Here is a 19,027-nt window from a genome sequence, read left to right as displayed (position 1 = left end):
GTACCATATGACCGGCTTAATATAAATCAAGACACTTTATTACATTAATATTGCATATATGTTGCCCCTAAAAAAAAAAAAAAACATAAAATCTTATACCATTAAAATGCAAAAAAAAAAACATCAAAACATATTCCATATACATAGATGTGTGTTCACACACGGTCTCGGTCCCTCTGCCTTACTGCAGTGCGGAGCTCACGCACTGCTAAATTGTAATAGAAAAAGGTTCCTTAGCGATATCAATATAATCAATAGCCCCGGAAAACAGTTTTAACTTGTTACAGTATGGTGATCCACGTGTTACTACAAACAATCTCCAATAGTTTTTCGAGTTAAAATATAGATACGATGTCTCCTGTTTATATTTAAAAAGGTATCAGGCTCTTACCGCACCTTGGATGCACCGATATCTCGATGTATACAGACGTATAGTGCTGCTGCTATGTCCTGCGCTAGTGCCGGCGCTCTCTGAATTGTAGCGCTAATGGACCTTTGATAGATATTGTAGATATTGTAGATAGTTATGGATAGTGTGCTTGAAACTCTTTAGTCATCTTCTCGAGATTTTTTATATATATATAGGTGAAACTCGAATAATTGTAATATATCGCACATGCAAAGCGAGATATTTCAAGCCTTTATTTGTTATAATTGGGATGATTATGGCTTACAGTTTATGAAACCCCAAAGTCACAATCTCAGGTCCCCTTTGCTCAGGGGTTATGGATTAATTAGCTGACTAGAGTGGGACACTTTTAGCCTAGAATATTGAACCTTTTCACAAAATTCTAATTTTAAGTTGCATTAATGCAATTCCTTTTAATTTGCATTACTGAAATAAAGTTTTGTACGATATTCTAATTTTTCAACCTGTAAGTTGATATCACAATGGAGTATTCACCAGACACGTTTTGAAACCTGGAGTGGTTTCTTCCTCAGTGGTGCTATTTGTAATCAGGGAGAGGGACAGAACCACCTTTTATGCTTTGGTGATTCACAAAACTGGACCGGATTGGGTTTCACCAGTGTGATTGCTAAAATCTGGGACCGGACCATGTGAAGTGTATTGTTCAGAATCATGTGACGATAGTGTATTGTTCAGATATCATTTATTTATTTTTTATACGAAAATACATTGCATTTTACATATTTAAAATAGGACAGATATTACATATGTACTAAGTCTGTTGCGGCACATACTTTCCATATCGCATCTCTCTATTAGAACATTACGTAGATGCGTTATATGTATGTTGGGCAAACAACATCAAGAGTTTTTAGCTAGTTAATGCCTTCCGGGAGTGGTTTCTATTTTAAATTCCCTACCCCATATCTGACGTTCAGGTGTTGCATTTATCTTATTTCATTCAGCCATTTTGCTTGGCCTTATTTCAAAGTATATAATATTGATGTGTCTTATAATTTCCCTATTAGGGCACATATCAATTTCTCCAATCTGCCTAAATAATAGAATATATTTCTGATATACATTATACAATATATTTATTCAAGAGTGTGAGTATATGTCTTAGGTCTTTATTTTCACTGCCCAGATTGAGCCATATAAAGGTATACACTCTGGTGAGGAACTTTCCTCACTCAGGTTACACCCTATTCAAATGCTGCCGTTTTTTCAATATTAATTTATAAACATGTACATACATATACTATTTCCAAAATGGACTACCCCCCCTTATTTAATATAATAACTGAGAAAATATAAGAAAAAAGGAAAAAAAATGTTGTTTTCTTTTTTTTTTTCTCCTTCTCTTTTCCTATAATAATAATAATAATAATAAAAATGAAAATGCTGATACAAACAAAAATTGTGGGAAAGAAATCTAGGAGATCCCGTCGTGGAGGGGGCCGGTGGAGGAATGCAGGACACACCAGTGTGTTTATATCAGTGTCGTGTCTTGCATTTCCCCCAACGGTCCCATCATAGAAAACCAATATGGAAAGTATGTGCCACAACAGACTTAGTACATATGTAATATCTGTCCTATTTTAAATATGTTAAATGCAATGTATTTTCATATTAAAAAAAACTTGACATCTGTACAATACACTATCTTCACATGATCCGGTCCCAGATTGTAGTAATCACACCGGTGAGACCCAATCCAGTCCAGTTTTGTGAAGCACCATAGCATAAAAGCTGGTTCCGTCCATCTCCCTGATTACAACTAGCACCATTGAGGAAGTAACCGCTCCAGGTTTTGAAACGAGTCTGGTGAATACTCCCTTGCGATATCAACCTATATATTTAAAAAATCTGGAGAAGATCACTACAGAGTTTCAAGCACACTATCCACAACTATCTACAATATCTCCAATAAGTATCAAAGGTCCATTAGCGCTACAATTCAGAGAGCGCCGGCACTAGCGCAGGACATAGCAGCAACACTATACGTCTGTATACATCGAGATATCGGTGCATCCAAGGTGCGGTAAGAGCCTGATACCTTTTTATATATAAACAGGAGACATCGTATCTATATTTTAGCTCGAAAAACTATTGGAAATTGTTTGTAGTAACACGTGGATCCCCATACTACTACAAGTAAGGGTACTTTCACACTAGCGTTTTCGTTTAGCAGTATTGAGTTCCGTCACAGGGGCTCAATAGCGGAAAAAACTGATCAGTTTTATGCTAATGCATTCTGAATGGAGAGCAATCCGTTCAGGATGCATCAGTTCAGTCCCTCTTACGTTTTTTGGACGAAGAAAATACTGCAGCATGCTGGAGTTTTATCTCCCGAACACTTGACGGAATGCCGGCAATTTACAGTGTTCCGGCATAATGGATTCGGGACCTTTAAAAATGTAAAAAATAATAATACCGGATCCATTTTTTCCAGGTGACACTGGAGAGACGGATCCGGTATTGCAATGCATTTGTCAGATGGATCCGCCTCCGGATTCGTCTGACAAATGCCATCAGTTTGCGTCTGGATTGCTGGATCCGGCAGCAGTTCCGACGATGGAACTGCCTACTGGAAATCTTTGCCGCAAGTGTGAAAGTGCCCTAACAAGTGTCTTCTCCGGGGCTACTGATTATATTGATATCACTAAGGAACTTTTTTCTATTACAATTTAGCAGTGCGCGAGCTCCGCACTGCATAAGGCAGAGGGACCGAGACCGTGTGTGAACACACATCTATGTATATGGAATATGTTTTGATGTTTGTTTGTTTTTATGCATTGTAATGGTAAAAGATTTTATGATTTTTCTTTTTAGGGGCAATATATATGTAATATTAATGTAATAAAGTATCTTGCTTTATATTAAGCCGGTCATTTGGTACATACTTTTTGTAAAATAAACCTTAAAACCAAAAAATCTGTGAATTCATTTGCACTAAATTCTCCCAGTGTGAGGCAGCCTGATATAAGTGATGGAGAGATGGTATGCTGCGCAGGCCCTGCTACTGATATTCCATTTGCTGCAAAGGAAGCAGGTGTTTGCTGCAGAACAAGTCTTACCAACCCCAAGCAATTTTCAGATATGGGCAGGTGAAGTAACAACTAAGATTACTTGGCATAAGGTGAACTGAACACTGGCGGGAAGCTATGCTTCAGGCTTTACTTACAATGTAGACAGAGAATGCAGCGTATCAAATGCTCCCGGGGCCACTGTGACAATCTGATTGTCATAGAGAGAGAGTAGGCGCACAGAACTCAGACCGGTAAAGCTGTCATTATTCACACAGGTAATGTGATTACTTCTCAGCATCCTGCAAGAAGCCAGAGAAAAATAAAAGTTATAGCTTTTTAGACCTAGAAATATCATGTATTTACCATCACCTATGAACCATAAGAATCAGAAGTATAGTAAAGGATTGTCCACATAACAGATCTTGTGTGCAGCACCCAACAGAACGTAATGACTTACAGAAATATCTATCTATCTGAGTTCTTCTAACTGATGACCTATCCCTTGCCAATCAGCTGTTTGAGAAGGCATTGGCGCTTACAGTAGACTAGGCCATAGGACATGACATTCATCGGTCACATGGCCTAGGCGGGACTCAGCCCCATTGATGTGAACGGGGCTGAGTACAATACCAAGCATACCCGCTATACAATGTACAGAGCTGTGCTTGGTTAGCTAAGAGAAGGCCATGGTGCTACTGCAAGCACTAGTGTCTTCTCAAAAAGATGATCAGTGGGGGTCCTGGGTGTCGGACCCCCACCATCAGATACTGATGACCTATCCAGAGGATAGGTCATTGGTTAAAAAATCTCGGAAAACCATTTTCAGTTCTCCCCCACTGGCATCCCTTAGTGAACAGAAAGATCAGTCTGAAAGATCAGATTTCAATATTCCCAGGGTAATTAACCCCGGCAGCAAATGACCTTTTTGCTGCCACCTACAGACTGGCTTGTCCAGTTCTTGACCTTAAGGGCCCACCTCCGGCCCTTAAGGTCAAGAACTCCGGCCCACCCCCATTATAGTCAATGGGGCCGGAGGTCCTAGCTCCTTGCGTGAAACTAGCCTAAGCCCCTGAAAACCCCTTCTGAAGTGGAATAATTACTTGTTGATAGAAAACAATGAGACTATGTTGAGACCACATAGACTATCATTAGTACTACGACGCAGACATTTCACTACATAAGTCTCTTTTCTCAATTTACAAAAAAAGCTGCTGATACATACAATGATTTCACCCCATCCAGGCCTTTGAACATTTTACGGTGTACATTCTCTATTCGGTTACTGGTCAGGATGAGTTCATTCACTCCATTTGCCCCATCAAAGGCTCCTTCCTCAATATCCGTGATCTTGTTGTTGCTCAGATTTCTAAAAAAGTAAGGAATAAAGAATAAATTTAATAATCTAAATAAAATGTAGGAACGAACATTGGGTACAATGCCAATGTAACACATAAAAGTGGTTAAACTTCAACATTTCTCCCTGGCAAGGAGAACATGACCTTATAAAATCCATCATCTTGATTCCCTCTGTCATACTGGATGAAGATCTGTGATGAAGAACTGTCCATTTCCTTTGTTGTTTCCTCTGTATGCATTTAATTTGGCAATGTGTATTATCTATCTCGGGTTTTAACCCCAGTTTTCTACATTCAAACTTTTTCATCCTGTAAGTCCTTAGATTTGGACTCTCATATGGCTTTATTACTACATTAGATGTGATAAAATCTCCTACCATTCTATGTCTGCAGCAACAAGGCCAACTGTTATGTTTCCCTGGTTACAGACTACAAACAGCCCTGTGTAGTCTGATCCTGTAGTCATATTTCTTTCCTCCATCTGCCCCTAACTTCTTATATATGTACAAGGTAGGTCAACACATAGTAAGGGGCAGATCAATGGGAGTATGACTGAAAGTTATGACTGTAGTTTGTTACCATGAAGTCACATAGATCTACATTGGAGCACTAGACAGAGTAAATTTATTTTTTTTTTTTTAATGAAGCCCATTTACAAATCTTCCTTCTTTTTAATATTAATTTTATTGTTTTATTACTTAGAAAAATAATTAAAAAATGTCATGAAGGAGGACATATCCAAGAGCTACTAAACTTATATCTAAATACATGTTATATGACTTATTTTTTTAGATGAATGAATGAGTTTCTCACTATATACTAAAAACCAATACAATTGGTTCTCTCAGTTTCCTTTAACGCAATAGACTGTATCCGCAATACATGGAATGACTGAAAGGCAACTTTTTGTTTTCTCTTTAGTTGTAATCTATGTAAAACTCAATGACCCAAAATGAGCACCAGACCCTCCTGAACCAGTCAATTAGGTACAAATCTAAGGGATTGATTGATATATGTGTATTCTGCATGAGAGAGAAAATAAACATCTTCTATATCCTAACACTGAACTTTACTGGTGAAGCCAAGTTAAACATTGGAAAAGACGGCATCTTTCCAAATTCTGCTTAGAGGGAATCTGTCACAAGGAAATATACTATTAAACTAGGCATGATGCCTTGTAGGCCTAGCTCAGCTGAATGTAATGATACCTTTCACTTAGTGATCCCTTGCTTCATTCTGGAGAGAATGTACTTTAAACCCATATGCAAATGAGCAGTCCAGTGCACTGATGGTGGGCCGAAGCCACGAAGTGCACCCTTGCTCGTCCTGTTTCCTCTAACAGCCCCTCCTTCTCGATTGACAGGTGGGATGACTGAGCTGATAGAGATAGCAGGAGGAGCAAGGTTGCACAGAGTGGACTTGAGCCTGCTCTCAGTGCACTTAACTGCTCTTTTGTATATGGATACACAACACCTACCACCAAGTGGGGAGGCAGAGCAACTACTGAAAATTGTAGGCAAACTAATAAGTTTGAAGTTAAGACTTACATTTTTCGCAACTGGGGGAGTTTCTTGAATATACCAGTTGCTTCTAACACTGTAAATTCATTGTTGTTAAGACGCCTGAAAAAAACAAAACATTACAATTAGTAAAAATGTATGAAAAACTTGTGGATATACAGTTATCACATAAAAAATCCCAATCTTCTGGAAACAATCACTATGTCTTGAGCATTGCTGTCTCTTGGGCAGTGAGCCTGTTAGGCAGGACATGGTAGTAAAGTAGATGCCAGGGATTGAGCTCCTCAACTAGTTTGTGGTCAAGTCCCTCAATCACAGTCAATTACTTCTAAACATTTTTTCCATTCTCATATATGACCCTATACAGGGGCGTGGCTAAAGGTTTACAGGCCTGGTACAAGACTTCAGCTTGGGCCCACCTTCCCTCAGTTCTTTGCGGCCAGGGGCTGGGAAGCTCAAAGCCTTCCTGCTGCCTGAGGCAAAAATTTAAATGGTGCCCCCCCCCATGCCAAATTCTTGACCTAACGCCTTCTCTCCAGCCAGAGGTGTAACTTGACCTGCATGCACTTTCTTATAATACCAGTGTCTTCTTATGTGCACAAGGGTCTTTGGGCCCCCACAGGCTCCTGGGCCCAGTAGTGACTGCTACCTCTGCACCCCCTATAGCTACCCCCCTGACCCTATAGAGTAAGGGTACTTTCACACTTTCGGCAGAGGAATCCGGCAGACAGTTCCGTTGCCGGAACTGCCTGCCGGATCCGGCAAAACGTATGCCAACTGATTGCATTTTAAGACTGATTAGGATCCTGATCCGTCTTACAAATGCATTGCAAGAACGGATCCGTCTGTCCGTTTTTCATACAGACAAACGGGTCCGTTTCGATTTTTTTGTAAATTTTTTCGGTCTGCGCATGCGGATTCAGCATTCCGGTATTTTAAATGCCGGATCCGGCTCTAATACATTCCTATGGGAAAAAATGCCAGATCCGGCATTTATGAAAGTGTTCCGTTTTTTTGGCCGGAGATAAAACCGTAGCATGCTGCGGTTTTATCTCTGCCCTGATCAGTCAAAAAGACTGAACTGAAGACATCCTGATGCATCCTGAACGGGTTGCTCTCCATTCAGAATGCATGGGGATAAAACTGATCAGTTCTTTTCCGGTATAGAGCCCCTAGGACGGAAACTCTATGCCGAAAAAGAAAAAACGCAAGTGTATATGTACCCTAAATAGACTGGACCCTATAGAGTAAATAGACTATAAAGTGCCCTGCATAAGAGATACTGAGCCAATGCTGCTGGACACGTTCTCGCCATGTCACCATATAATCAATGTCATTATTAACAAAGAAGATGTACTTACAACTCAGCCGTGTACTGGGGGATGTGGTCTGGAATCTTAGTGAGCTTCTGGTTTGAACAGTCCACCGTGGTGCCTTCACAGCGACACTTCTCTGGACACGCCAGGTCAGCAAAGCAGTCCCCGCTCAGCTTGGACCTATAGTCCTCTGTACCTGTGAAACAGGTTAACAAATTACAAGTGACCCAAAAGACAGGGGACACACGAAAATTGCCACTGCTGCAGAAATTCCATATTAGGGCAAGGAACAGGAAATGGTAATGAACTCAAGGGGGCGCATTAGTTCTCTAAAGACAGACACGCCATGGCTTGAGTGCACATAAAGGTTCTTCACAAAAGGCTTCAGGGGTTGCTGGAAAAATAGAAACAAAACTTGGGAAAACATGACAGGGTGACAGGGTCACATATGGACTTGGAGCTTTGCACAGCCGTACTTTCTGCTGGTTATAGTTTTATCGTTAAATTTCCATAGTGTTGTTTTCTAGTATTAGCGGTACATGCTCTTATATGAATAACCTTCACCAGTAACAAATAAACCGATCCAATTATTAGCCAAGACATATAGCATAACAGTGACCCGGATAGCTTTACAGTTTGAGCAGGCTTTGTTGTAGAGATTAGTGAGCTCAACCAGTTAATTTTGCTGTTCTTAGGCTTCTTGCTGACAGCAGAGTTAGCACTGCAGAGCTGGTACCCCCACTGCCAACAGCGAGGCCGGGTATTTATATATATTTCCTAGGTGTACAAGCCTCAGCAGCTTGCCATGCTGTAGAAAGCTGCGTGACGTTCCATGGTGCTTGACAGAACCATGTTTTACTCATACCTGACAATCACATGGTTAGATCAAGCACAACAGAAAATCTCGCTGGGTTATCATAAGTGCATCCATAACACCAAAGAGAAGACCAAATAAAGGAGAGAAGAAGGGAAAAGGCGGGGGTCTGGTCATCAGAGGGTCTGCTTGGGTGTACTACTTGTATGCAGCAGGTCATTCTCATTCTCCAGAATGCAAATCCCCACAGCAACAGTATTAATTGTACAGACCAAGCAAGGACAGAAGAAAACGCAGAGCTGAAAGGAAAAAAAAGCTTCTTTTTTTCTTTCTCTGTTTTCCGCAACATCAAAACCAGACATGGGTACGACAAAGTAAGAGTGTCTCTCTGTTAAAACACCTGTTCCTCATAATGCATGGAGGCCACGCTATTGCACGGCGAGGTAGAGCTAGAAGTCCCTTCACATGAGTTTTATGTGCCGAATAGAATGAAATGATGGCAGTTATTTACTCGGAAATGTTTTTTCTTTGGACTGGAATAGGTGAATTAACAGAGAATTTAGTACATACATCCACAGTTATTTCGGTTTCTTTGGGATAAGGTGAAAAAAACGTTGTGCTGGAAAAAAAGAGGATCAGAGAGACGATTAAGCTGAGGGAAAGAAATATTACTTACAGCCCAAGTGGTGAATGCCTGAAAAGTAAAGGTAATCAGGAGGAAAGAGAGCAAGACATAAACACCAGAGAAGCAATTTACTGACATTTGGTGTAAATTCAGAATAAAGGCACAAAGGACGTGTAGGATGAGGTATGAGAGATACCGGAGGGATGGAGAGTGTCTGAGAACACGATGGGGTCCACATGCTGGTCATGGACAATGTAGATGGATGTACAACTAAAGAACACAATCTACATAATTATCAAATAGACAGAAGTGAAATTCATAAAGATGTTTAAAAGAAACTTCCACAATGACTGCCAGAGACACATTGAAAGGACGGTAGGCCCCATAACCAAGCTCATCATGTCAACCCCTGCTGGTACCCCTGTGAATACCCCCTCCTACAGAGGTAGCAGAAGGCCTGGTGCCCAAAAAAGCCCTTTCACTACCGAATACTTTAGAATAGGGATTTGGGGGTTGAAGGGTTGGGGGGTTTCAACTGACTTAGTTTCCTATAGCAACCAATCAGATTTCACCTTTCATTTTTCAGCGCTCCTTTTCAAAATGAAAGGTGGAATCTAATTGGTAAGCCAGTTTTACTTTACACCACTTCTAATAAATCTCCCCCATAGTGTGAATGTATCCTCATACTTGGTTGTCATTTCAGGAACATATCCTCATACTTGGTTGTCATGTCAGGAACATATCCTCATACTTGGTTGTCATGTCAGGAACATATCCTCATACTTGGTTGTCATGTCAGGAACATAGCCTCATACTTGGTTGTCATGTCAGGAACATAGCCTCATACTTGGTTGTCATGTCAGGAACATATCCTCATACTTGGTTGTCATATCAGGAACATATCCTCATGTTTGGTTGTCATGTCGAGAACATATCCTCATGCCTGGTTGTCATGTAAGGAACATATCCTCATGCTTGGTTGTCATGTCAGGAACATATCCTCATGCTTGGTTGTCATATTGCCATGGTCAGCTGAACAGTAAAATATCTTTAAAATGACTCATTTATAGTAAGTGACACTTTGGAAGTCATGTCAAGTCTCCTGTCTCCAGTTAAAGGCTGAATTTTCCATTTTTGGCTAGAATTTAAATGTTATTGAATTCAATTACATTCTAGCCAGCAGATATATGTGAGAAAGGGAATAGATGAAGAAGCATAGTTTCTGTAAAGTATTTAGTAGATGCAGCCGTTGCCTCTCCTTTATTCGGTACATTACAAAGGCTTTTTTTGATCAGATCCACATTGAGGAAAATAAATGTATCTACGCTATTTTGACTTGGAAAAGACCTCTAATTCAAGAAATTAATTAGGGTCTTGTAAAGCACAGTCTCTTTCAGCACGCGGGCCAGCTGGAAGCATTTCAAGTGTACAGGTTATTCCAGGCCTCTTGTATTTAAGAAAAAAAAGGCCTGGGAATCAAACACTTGCTTCGTAGAATGGGTCCTGCCTAGAAGTGTGCTGCCCGGGACTGGAGAAATGGTTAACACCGACACTCACTACAGTACATTTCCTCGCTTATTGCCTTCTAGGTCAGTATAACATCACTGCACTTAATACAGCACATTAGGACTCACCATAGGCTGTAGAGGGAATCTGCCCTGCCTCGAATATTCCCATATCCTACTGAGCCCACCATAAAAACTTAAGGCATTTATTGAATGGGATTTACACGTTTGAAAGTAGTCCTCGACCTGTATTATCAGGACTGACAATACAGCTTTATTTTTGGTCAGCCTGGCATATGAAATAGCTTCACACCCGTCTAACCTTATTCTACTATTCAGAATCTTAAGAGGTAGCGATGAAAAAAGCCTTAATGCAATCCCTGAGAGCAAACTGCACGAGCCGCCTGAGATCGCAAAGAACAATCCTGGCCCTTATTTACAACCGGATAATAATAATTCACAAATGACACAGAAAGGGATGGGCCACACCATCAACCACATAACGTATGTAGATGTAAAGGTTACACTCTTCTGAGGTTTATGCACATGTTAATATGCAAGAAAAACGTAATACACCTAAAACGAGACACACAAGAATAAACTAGTACAAACAGCAAATAGAATATATCTATCTATCTATCTATTTATCTATCTAAACATCTATCTATCTCATATCTAATCTATCTATCTATCTATCTGTTATTTCATATCTATCTATCTATCTATCTATCTATCTATCTATCTATCTATCTATCAGGGGTGTAACTACCATAGCAGCAGACCATGCGACTGCTATGGGGCCCATTTTGGTTGGGATCATCTCCTCTTCTACTGGAGGTGAACACTTGGTCAGGACTCTACCCTCTAAAGGAGCAACTTTTAGCAAACGAGGCAGTGGAAAAATGGCCCAAGAGTAATTGAAAGGGGTTTAGGCAGAAACCCTTCTGTCCTGTGTGGGGGGCCTGGTTTGATCCTTGTTATGGGGCCCTTACTTCTCTGTGTATGCCACACCTATCTATCTATTATCTCATATCTATCTATCATATCTATTATGTATTGTCTGTCTGTCTATTTATCTATCTATCTCATATTAATCTATCTCTTTAGATATCAATCGATCTATATAATATCTAATCTATTTATCTATCCAACCATCCATCCATGTCTCTCGGTCCTATTTGTTATATATACTGTGAATTTCCTGTAACTATGCAATTGAGGAGGTTCTTTTCGATTCAGGACACATTGCTCACTATGTGAAATACATGCAGGGAAATGGATACTCAAAGGCATAAAAACAGAAGCCAGAGAAGTAAGAGTCCCTCAGGAAATTAAACATCTGACAAGTGCCTGTCTACTATGTCACATCTGTCAACGGATCTAAGAATGGCACAGTCACTTCATATTGACTTTTATAGTTAGCCTGCGGAGGAAGAATTATTTATGAAATATGAGGATTTTATGAACGGGTCATTATTTTGCTAGTGTTTATTTCGTTGTTTTGAAGATATTTTACAAAGTCTTCTGCTAGACCTTCACTTGCAGACCAAATAAAAGGTTCAAAACGAATGAACACGGAACTCTAGCTCGTGAATTTAGTATTTTTGTTACATGGGACATCATGAAAAATAAAACACCATTTAAGTACTGTAGGTTTACCTAAAGTAACTAATTTTTTGAATCTACAGTTGTCCATTTCTTTTGGAGGAGGGCATGGATGTAGCCACAGGGAGTATAGAAGTATCAGTTGCACCCAGACCCTGACACCTGAGGCCCTTCTGCATAAATCTGGACATGCTCTGTGTTGTTTCAGACTTTGCACTGGGGCTCAGGAACTTTAAGCTGTGCCTCTAAAGAAGGAGCTCCTTACTCAGGCCAGTTCCCATCTTCCTCTATGTTTACACTTTTTTTTTTGTCTTTAGTAAGTGCGGGTCATGGGTAGACCTGAACTGGTGGGATGCCAACCATCCAGAAATTTCTGGACAGTATGAGGTAACTTTTTTCCTGCAGTCCATGGAAAAAATAATAATTATGTGTCCATGATTTTTTATAACCCCTTTAACTTTTTAACACAACAAAACACAAAACACCATGTAAAACATAACTAATACAGGGCTCTCTATTGGTAAATTATTAAGAATAAACAGTCAAGGAGCACCATGCACACAGGTAGCTATCTTCGATAGAGGTGCATGCAAGACCTTATCTGGTAAGGACATGATAAGGGTAACCCTACTGCAGTTTTGCAACCTACCTGGGATGAAATATTGCTCTTTAGCTACATACACAAGAGAGAGAAACAAAATAGAAAGTTGCATCTGAATTGCAGCAGGCGGACAGATGTCACTTACTGGTTGTAATAGAATTGAAATGAGACAATATTGATGTAAAAGTAAAATAAAATCTCAAATGGTGGTATGACAGCAACGCACACATCTGGTCATAAATGGCCACAGGACACAGACAGCAAACAACTCTCTACTGGAGTCTAAACCTGAATTTTAAAAAGTAGTAAAACATGAGACACCTGCAACAGCTGGATACCATATGACAAGAACAGGAGAGGACACGGCCTTCAAACTTTGATTAATTTCTGCTCAACAAAAGCCCTTCTTCATTTATTTTTATGATTTTGTCTGTTTTTAAGCTATGTATCTAGATGGTACATAAGAGAATACAGACGTAGCAGTGCTAAATTGGTTTTGACCTAACCATAAACATAATCTCTGCGGCCCCAACCATAATGAACATTCAGGAGGCCCCAACCAATTTAGACTGAGCTAGATTAAAATGAATGGAATTTGCTGACATTTTTCCTATGTGTATGGGCAGGCTAGATGGTGTAGTAGGTTGACCACTTTGATTCTAATATCACAATGAGTTGTGCCAAATAACAGGCTTAGCTTTGCTACGTCTGTATGCTTCCCATGCTGTAAAATAAGAAGTTAACAGCAGGGAAAACATTCTCTACAGTAAAACTTGATATGTAGAAATAATTATATGAGCCAATGAATTAAGAATCTCCATCAAGACAGCCAAGAACAAGTCAATATATACAAAGATAAATTAAGTTACGTTACAGAAAATGTTCTTAGTGCCAAGTCAATAGTTTATGTAGAAGATGGCACAAGTCTTACAGAACATTGAGTTACGTTCCTTCCCTAGATATGAATTGTCTTTTACCAACGTCGATTCAATGATCACACACAGGTTCCTTCCTCCTCATCAGAAAGAACCTGACTGGAGAAGCTTCTATAACTCAGGGCAGGAGAGCAGCTGCTTTGCGGAGACATCTACTTGTTACTTGGCAAGAGAAAGGAGTTAAACTAAGTGAATTACCTGAGCAGCGGAATTTCTTGCTTTTGATCTGCCCAATCCTTTTGTTTGCCAGTCGACGGGGGCTGGTGCAGCGGGCACCACTGGTCTCAATAGGGTTTGTGTGCAGATAATCCGCCAGCCACTTCAGATGGCAGTCACAGATAAATGGGTTCTGAGCCAAATGCCTTTCAAGAATGAATAAGAATGATTTAACATGTTATTCGCAAATTACATGGCATCTTTTTTTTTTTTTACCATGAATGCAAAAGAGAAGATGGACTATTTGGAACAAAACCATTCCCCATAAACCAGATTTCCCATACATACAATCCCCACCACCAACCACAACATGATGAATACTCACAATGTCTGAATGGCACGCAGCGGTGCAAATGTGCCCTTGGCAATGGTTTGAAGTTTGTTGTCATACAAAGAGAGGAGATTCAGGTTGTGTAGGTCCTGGAAAGCACCTACCCTCAGACAATTTATCTTGTTGGCATTGAGCAATCTGTTGAACCAAGGATAATGTGAATTACAAAGTTGTCTCATGTTCTTTCAGGGGGAAAAGTTCAATGACAACATTTTTTGCTTTTTCAAATCCGTTGTGAACTGTACCAAATAATCAGCAAAGGGTTCAGTAAAGTTCAGGAAATGTTAGGAAAGTAAAAGTGGCTGTTGATGTTTCTCTGGTTATATAATGTCATAGAATGTTTTGGACCTCAGTGTCCCGTTACTTTAGAACAAGGTTCCTGCCCTAATGTAAAGGGACACTATCATCAATTTTTTTAATCACATATTAACAGCCTTTATGTGAATATGTTATGTCATTTTTAAAACGAGTGGATGGTTTTCTGGAAGTAATGCCATGTATTCTACTTGGTCCTGGCTCTTTAACTTCCTCCTTTGTTTGGGCTTTCAGCACGGCAAAGAGCCTTGCCTCACTCTCTCAGCCATAAATTAGTAACCAAATTGACCCTAACTGGGCATAGGTATATTTAAACAATTAATATACACCAAACCTTTTGGGCTAAATGCCAACTTTGCCCAGATATTTAATGTGTAGATATAAAATAAAAGTTACATTTTATCTCCACATTAAATATCTGGGCAAAGTTGGTATTTAGCCCGAAAGGTTTGGTGTATATTAACTCTCTCAGCCAGACCATCACGGCGGTCAGAGAAGGAAGGGGATAAGTGACTCAATTAGAGCATCACACATTACACTAAGAACAATCATCTTCTGTGAATGTGTAGGCCTATCGAGAGAACAACAAACAGAGCTGTTATACTGTTACCTTAATTCTACTAATCTACTATTAAACGTGCAGATAACATCTTCTTTTACAGCAGCAGTGAACTTACAATGGATTACCTATCTATATAGGAGTTTTATTTCTCTGTCCTGACATCATAAAGTAACATCAGTGAGAGTTATCGATACCCTAAATGCCTTCTTTACAGGCTGGATCCATTTGGTTCTGATCATCCTCAAAGCTGGATCATTCTTTAGCTCAGGATTACTGTGCAAGGAAATCAATTAATTTTAATGGACCAATTTGTGGTCATCGATAGCCATCGCCCCCCACTGATGGAAGGTGTGAAAGGACAATGACTGATTGAGTCAGAAATTATTCAGGGCAAGGGTACAACTAGGCATGAAGAGGTGTGAACCTCTGTGTATTTCACGCAACTGGATTCTAGACCGACAGGCACAGGAGACACCAGTCTTATCAAATCACACTCATTAGGTGGGAATCAAAATCACAGCAGGGGGCACCATAACAAATATGTAACCGCAATATCTATACAAAGGAGTATGCATTTTTTAAATAATTCCAATTTCCAAATATTTTTTTCTGTTTAGACTGAACTGAGTAAATGGATGCTTATTCATGGGACAATCCTTTATAGAGGTCACCACCATAAGCCTCCTGAGATGACCCAAGAAATGTCAAGGTCAATTCTAGAGAGGTCTTCTGAGAGGGAATAACTACACCCCAAGTCAGTAGATAACTGGGCTGGAACTTTGTAACTTAGTGAAGCCTAAACCCCTTAAGATATATCCATGCACAATATTCCGGGTTTGTGGTTGTCATGGAGGGAGTATATCTGGCCTGTAGAGTTGCTCTTTTTGCTGGTTTGCTTTTATTGCTTTCATTTGCTTACTTTACATTATACTGTTTGCTGAAGCAGAAAGTTCTGTGTGGTTTCCAAGGTACTGTCGGATATACTAATTCCTTTCAAGTGTTTAACCGAATGGATATGCTAAGGGAGAGTTAGTAACAGGTATAAAAATGTTTTGCTTGTAGGTTATTCCTGCTCATGGTAGATGCGAAAATCTGCCAAAGAGCCTTCAGGGTAGACCGAGATCAGTCACAATGGCCACAAGCCAGTGATTACTTCAAAGGAAAAGGTGGAGTAATCACAGGTTAGGCGCGTTATCCCCACATGTGGCAATATGCTGTTAAATAGGTGCCAGGAGGCAAAAAGTTCAGGTCAAGTAAGCAAGACGGCAATCCTAAGATCATTATATGGAACAGTAAACATAAAGGAAACATAAAAAATGTCTACGCTGGAAGGCAATGGCAAGAAAGACTAGAAGTCAAATATCAGGGCATCTCAATATAGAAGACGGGTATTTATTCTAGGGCATCTTTATGTAATATGAGTAGGGTAGACTGTTCTTCGTTCAGTTGGCATACAGATATAGCAGAGCCGTGTTTGCATTTGCCAAAACCTATTCATCACAATGTACATCTTACATATTTTAACTACAATGCACCTAGTAGAATTGCCATAAAAACATAGGTGATAAATTCAGCTCTGCTACATCTGTAGTTGTAAAGATTACTTTCAATTAGCTACAGCTAGGAAAATGCATGTAGCATTCAATGTCCAGTCACATGGCTTTTTCAAATTAAGCGGACATTTTCCACCCTCAGTTTGGGTAGCATAGTGCAGGTGACAGGCTCCCCTTAAAGGGGTTGTCTCATCTCAGACAACGGGGGCATATAACTAGGATATGCCCCCATTGTCTTATACCTCTCTCCTGTGTCTTGTACCTGTATCGGGAACAGAGCCCCACAAAGTAGAGGATTCCGGTCCGGCCACCACCATGTGCATGACCGGCCACTGCTCCTATTCACTTCTATGGGCCCAATGTAAATAGCCGAGCAAGTGCTCTGCTATTTTCAGCAGCCCCATAGAAAATGAATGAGGGCAGCTGCACGTGCGCAGTGCACCCTCCACTACTTTTGGGGGTCCGTTCTCGATATAGGTGCTGGTCGGACCCACACCTATCAGACAATGGGGCATATCCTAGTGATATGCCACCATTATCTGAGATGAGACAACCACTTTAAGCTCTGTTTGTCACACAGCGATTGTCATATAGACTGCAGTCATCAACCATATATACACATATATTTTTTTCCAGCTTCCCAATATATCATATAGAATATTATACGGTGTTATTAGAAAGTACAGGTTGTATCTAAAAATCAAGCCCTCACACAACTATGTGAACTAAAATACACAAAACTTTATATGCCAGGACTGCTCTTCCTGCTCATTGCAGATAATTAGAGCTAAATCTTCTAAACTGGACGGAAAAATGAAATCTGGGCTGAATGTTATGGAAAACAGGTATCTTCTTTCTAGGAGGCAGTTTTCTCTAGACATGGCTGCTTGAACCTGCTCTACTATTATTCTTCCAGTGACACAAGCAATAAGATGGTGTAGAGAAGTCCCCACTGATCTCGATGATAAATTCCATCTACTGCGGGTCAGATGTTGTCATGCGGTAAACACGTATTATTTATAAGCATGTGAAAACAGTGTGTTTCTCATTTATGGCTTAACGGTCTGGTTCTGGTATAAATTAAGACAATTTGTGGTTTTCTAATGACCTGGCTTTCCATCCATCACATAGACAGATTGCCAGCGGTGGCAGACACGAGAGCGCATTGCGTCATATTCCAGAGGTTAAAAATGACAACAGTAAAAATATTTGTATTCAATTAAGTTATAATTCACCCTTTTACTGCGGAGACAGTAAATGACTGGAACAGATTCATTTATGAAATTTTACCCCCCAAAAAATAAGAGACAAAATCCTCAGGGAATTACAGTATAAATTCTCATATACTTACAGTAACTGCAATGCAAATAATCCTTCAAAAACACGTTGGGGGAGTTCTGTGATTTTATTTCCGTAAAGAACCCTGGAATTAGAGAGCAAAGCCAATCAGGAAAAAGGGCAGAGGGCGTCCATATTTAATTTCATTGCTCTCCAATATATTGCACAATACTCTGTACGTTTGACTCACATCAGTCCTTGTCTAATTGCCCTATCTTTGCCCTACACACATATATGCATACAGGCTATACCCAATTTTATAGGAAGCCATTTAAAGGGGTTGTCCCACAAAACATATTGGCACCTGGATCTGAATACTTTTGTAATTGCATGTAATTAAATATTTGGTATAGCCAGTGAGCTATTCAATAAAATGTATCTGTATAGCACCTCCTGCTGTTTGTCACACATTCATTCAGTTCACTTGTTGTATATGATTGGTGGAGCCCTATTCTTGCCTCCTACTTGTCCCAAGAAAAATGGTCACTTTTTATGGCTGATGTAGCAGATGGAGCACGTCAACCTCTAAAGTAGGAGCACTCTTCATCAATCTGCCATTCCACAGCATACTACAGTATTTGGCACAAAATGGATTATAATATAATAGATACAGGCAAATGATGAGATTCTAGTACTTTAACATCCCTTAAATTCCAACGGGATTCACTGGACTGAGTTCACTCCTGTACCTTGCAAAGTAGTGCCAAGTACATGGGAACAAGGCTCTTCCCATCACCTATGTCAGTGGGGAAGGCACAGGATTAATTTGGTGTATTCTCAAGGCGGGGAGAAATGTGAAAGGAATAGAAAAGGTATAAAATATTAAAAGATTCAATATTCTTCAGTGCTGTCCTACACTGATTCTCATTTTCTGCACTGAATGCTGGGGACATATAAAAGCTGTCATGATAGGAAACCTGGAAAATTATTGTTGCGCTGAAGCAAAAAGTCTTTGACAAATCTTTCCCTGCGGAATAAATTTATCAACATCAAGC

General features: G+C 39.9%; 1 protein-coding gene across 1 annotated transcript in view; it reads right to left on the bottom strand.

The window, feature by feature from the left end:
- SLIT2 (slit guidance ligand 2) overlaps nt 1–19,027 on the bottom strand; it is a 284,983-nt gene that overhangs the window by 43,289 nt on the left and 222,667 nt on the right. Inside the window, exons 12-18 of the mRNA XM_044294220.1 lie at nt 18,046–18,117; nt 14,259–14,402; nt 13,916–14,079; nt 7,678–7,828; nt 6,344–6,418; nt 4,664–4,807; nt 3,597–3,740 (exon numbers count right to left, since the gene is read on the bottom strand). Coding sequence (XP_044150155.1) covers nt 3,597–3,740; nt 4,664–4,807; nt 6,344–6,418; nt 7,678–7,828; nt 13,916–14,079; nt 14,259–14,402; nt 18,046–18,117 — 894 coding nt within the window. The remainder of the gene's footprint in view (nt 1–3,596; nt 3,741–4,663; nt 4,808–6,343; nt 6,419–7,677; nt 7,829–13,915; nt 14,080–14,258; nt 14,403–18,045; nt 18,118–19,027) is intronic.

The sequence above is a fragment of the Bufo gargarizans genome, chromosome 1, assembly GCF_014858855.1.
Source record: "Bufo gargarizans isolate SCDJY-AF-19 chromosome 1, ASM1485885v1, whole genome shotgun sequence".
NCBI lineage: Eukaryota > Metazoa > Chordata > Amphibia > Anura > Bufonidae > Bufo > Bufo gargarizans.
Note: the sequence above shows the minus strand (reverse complement) of the source record. Positions and strands in the feature narration are given on the sequence as shown.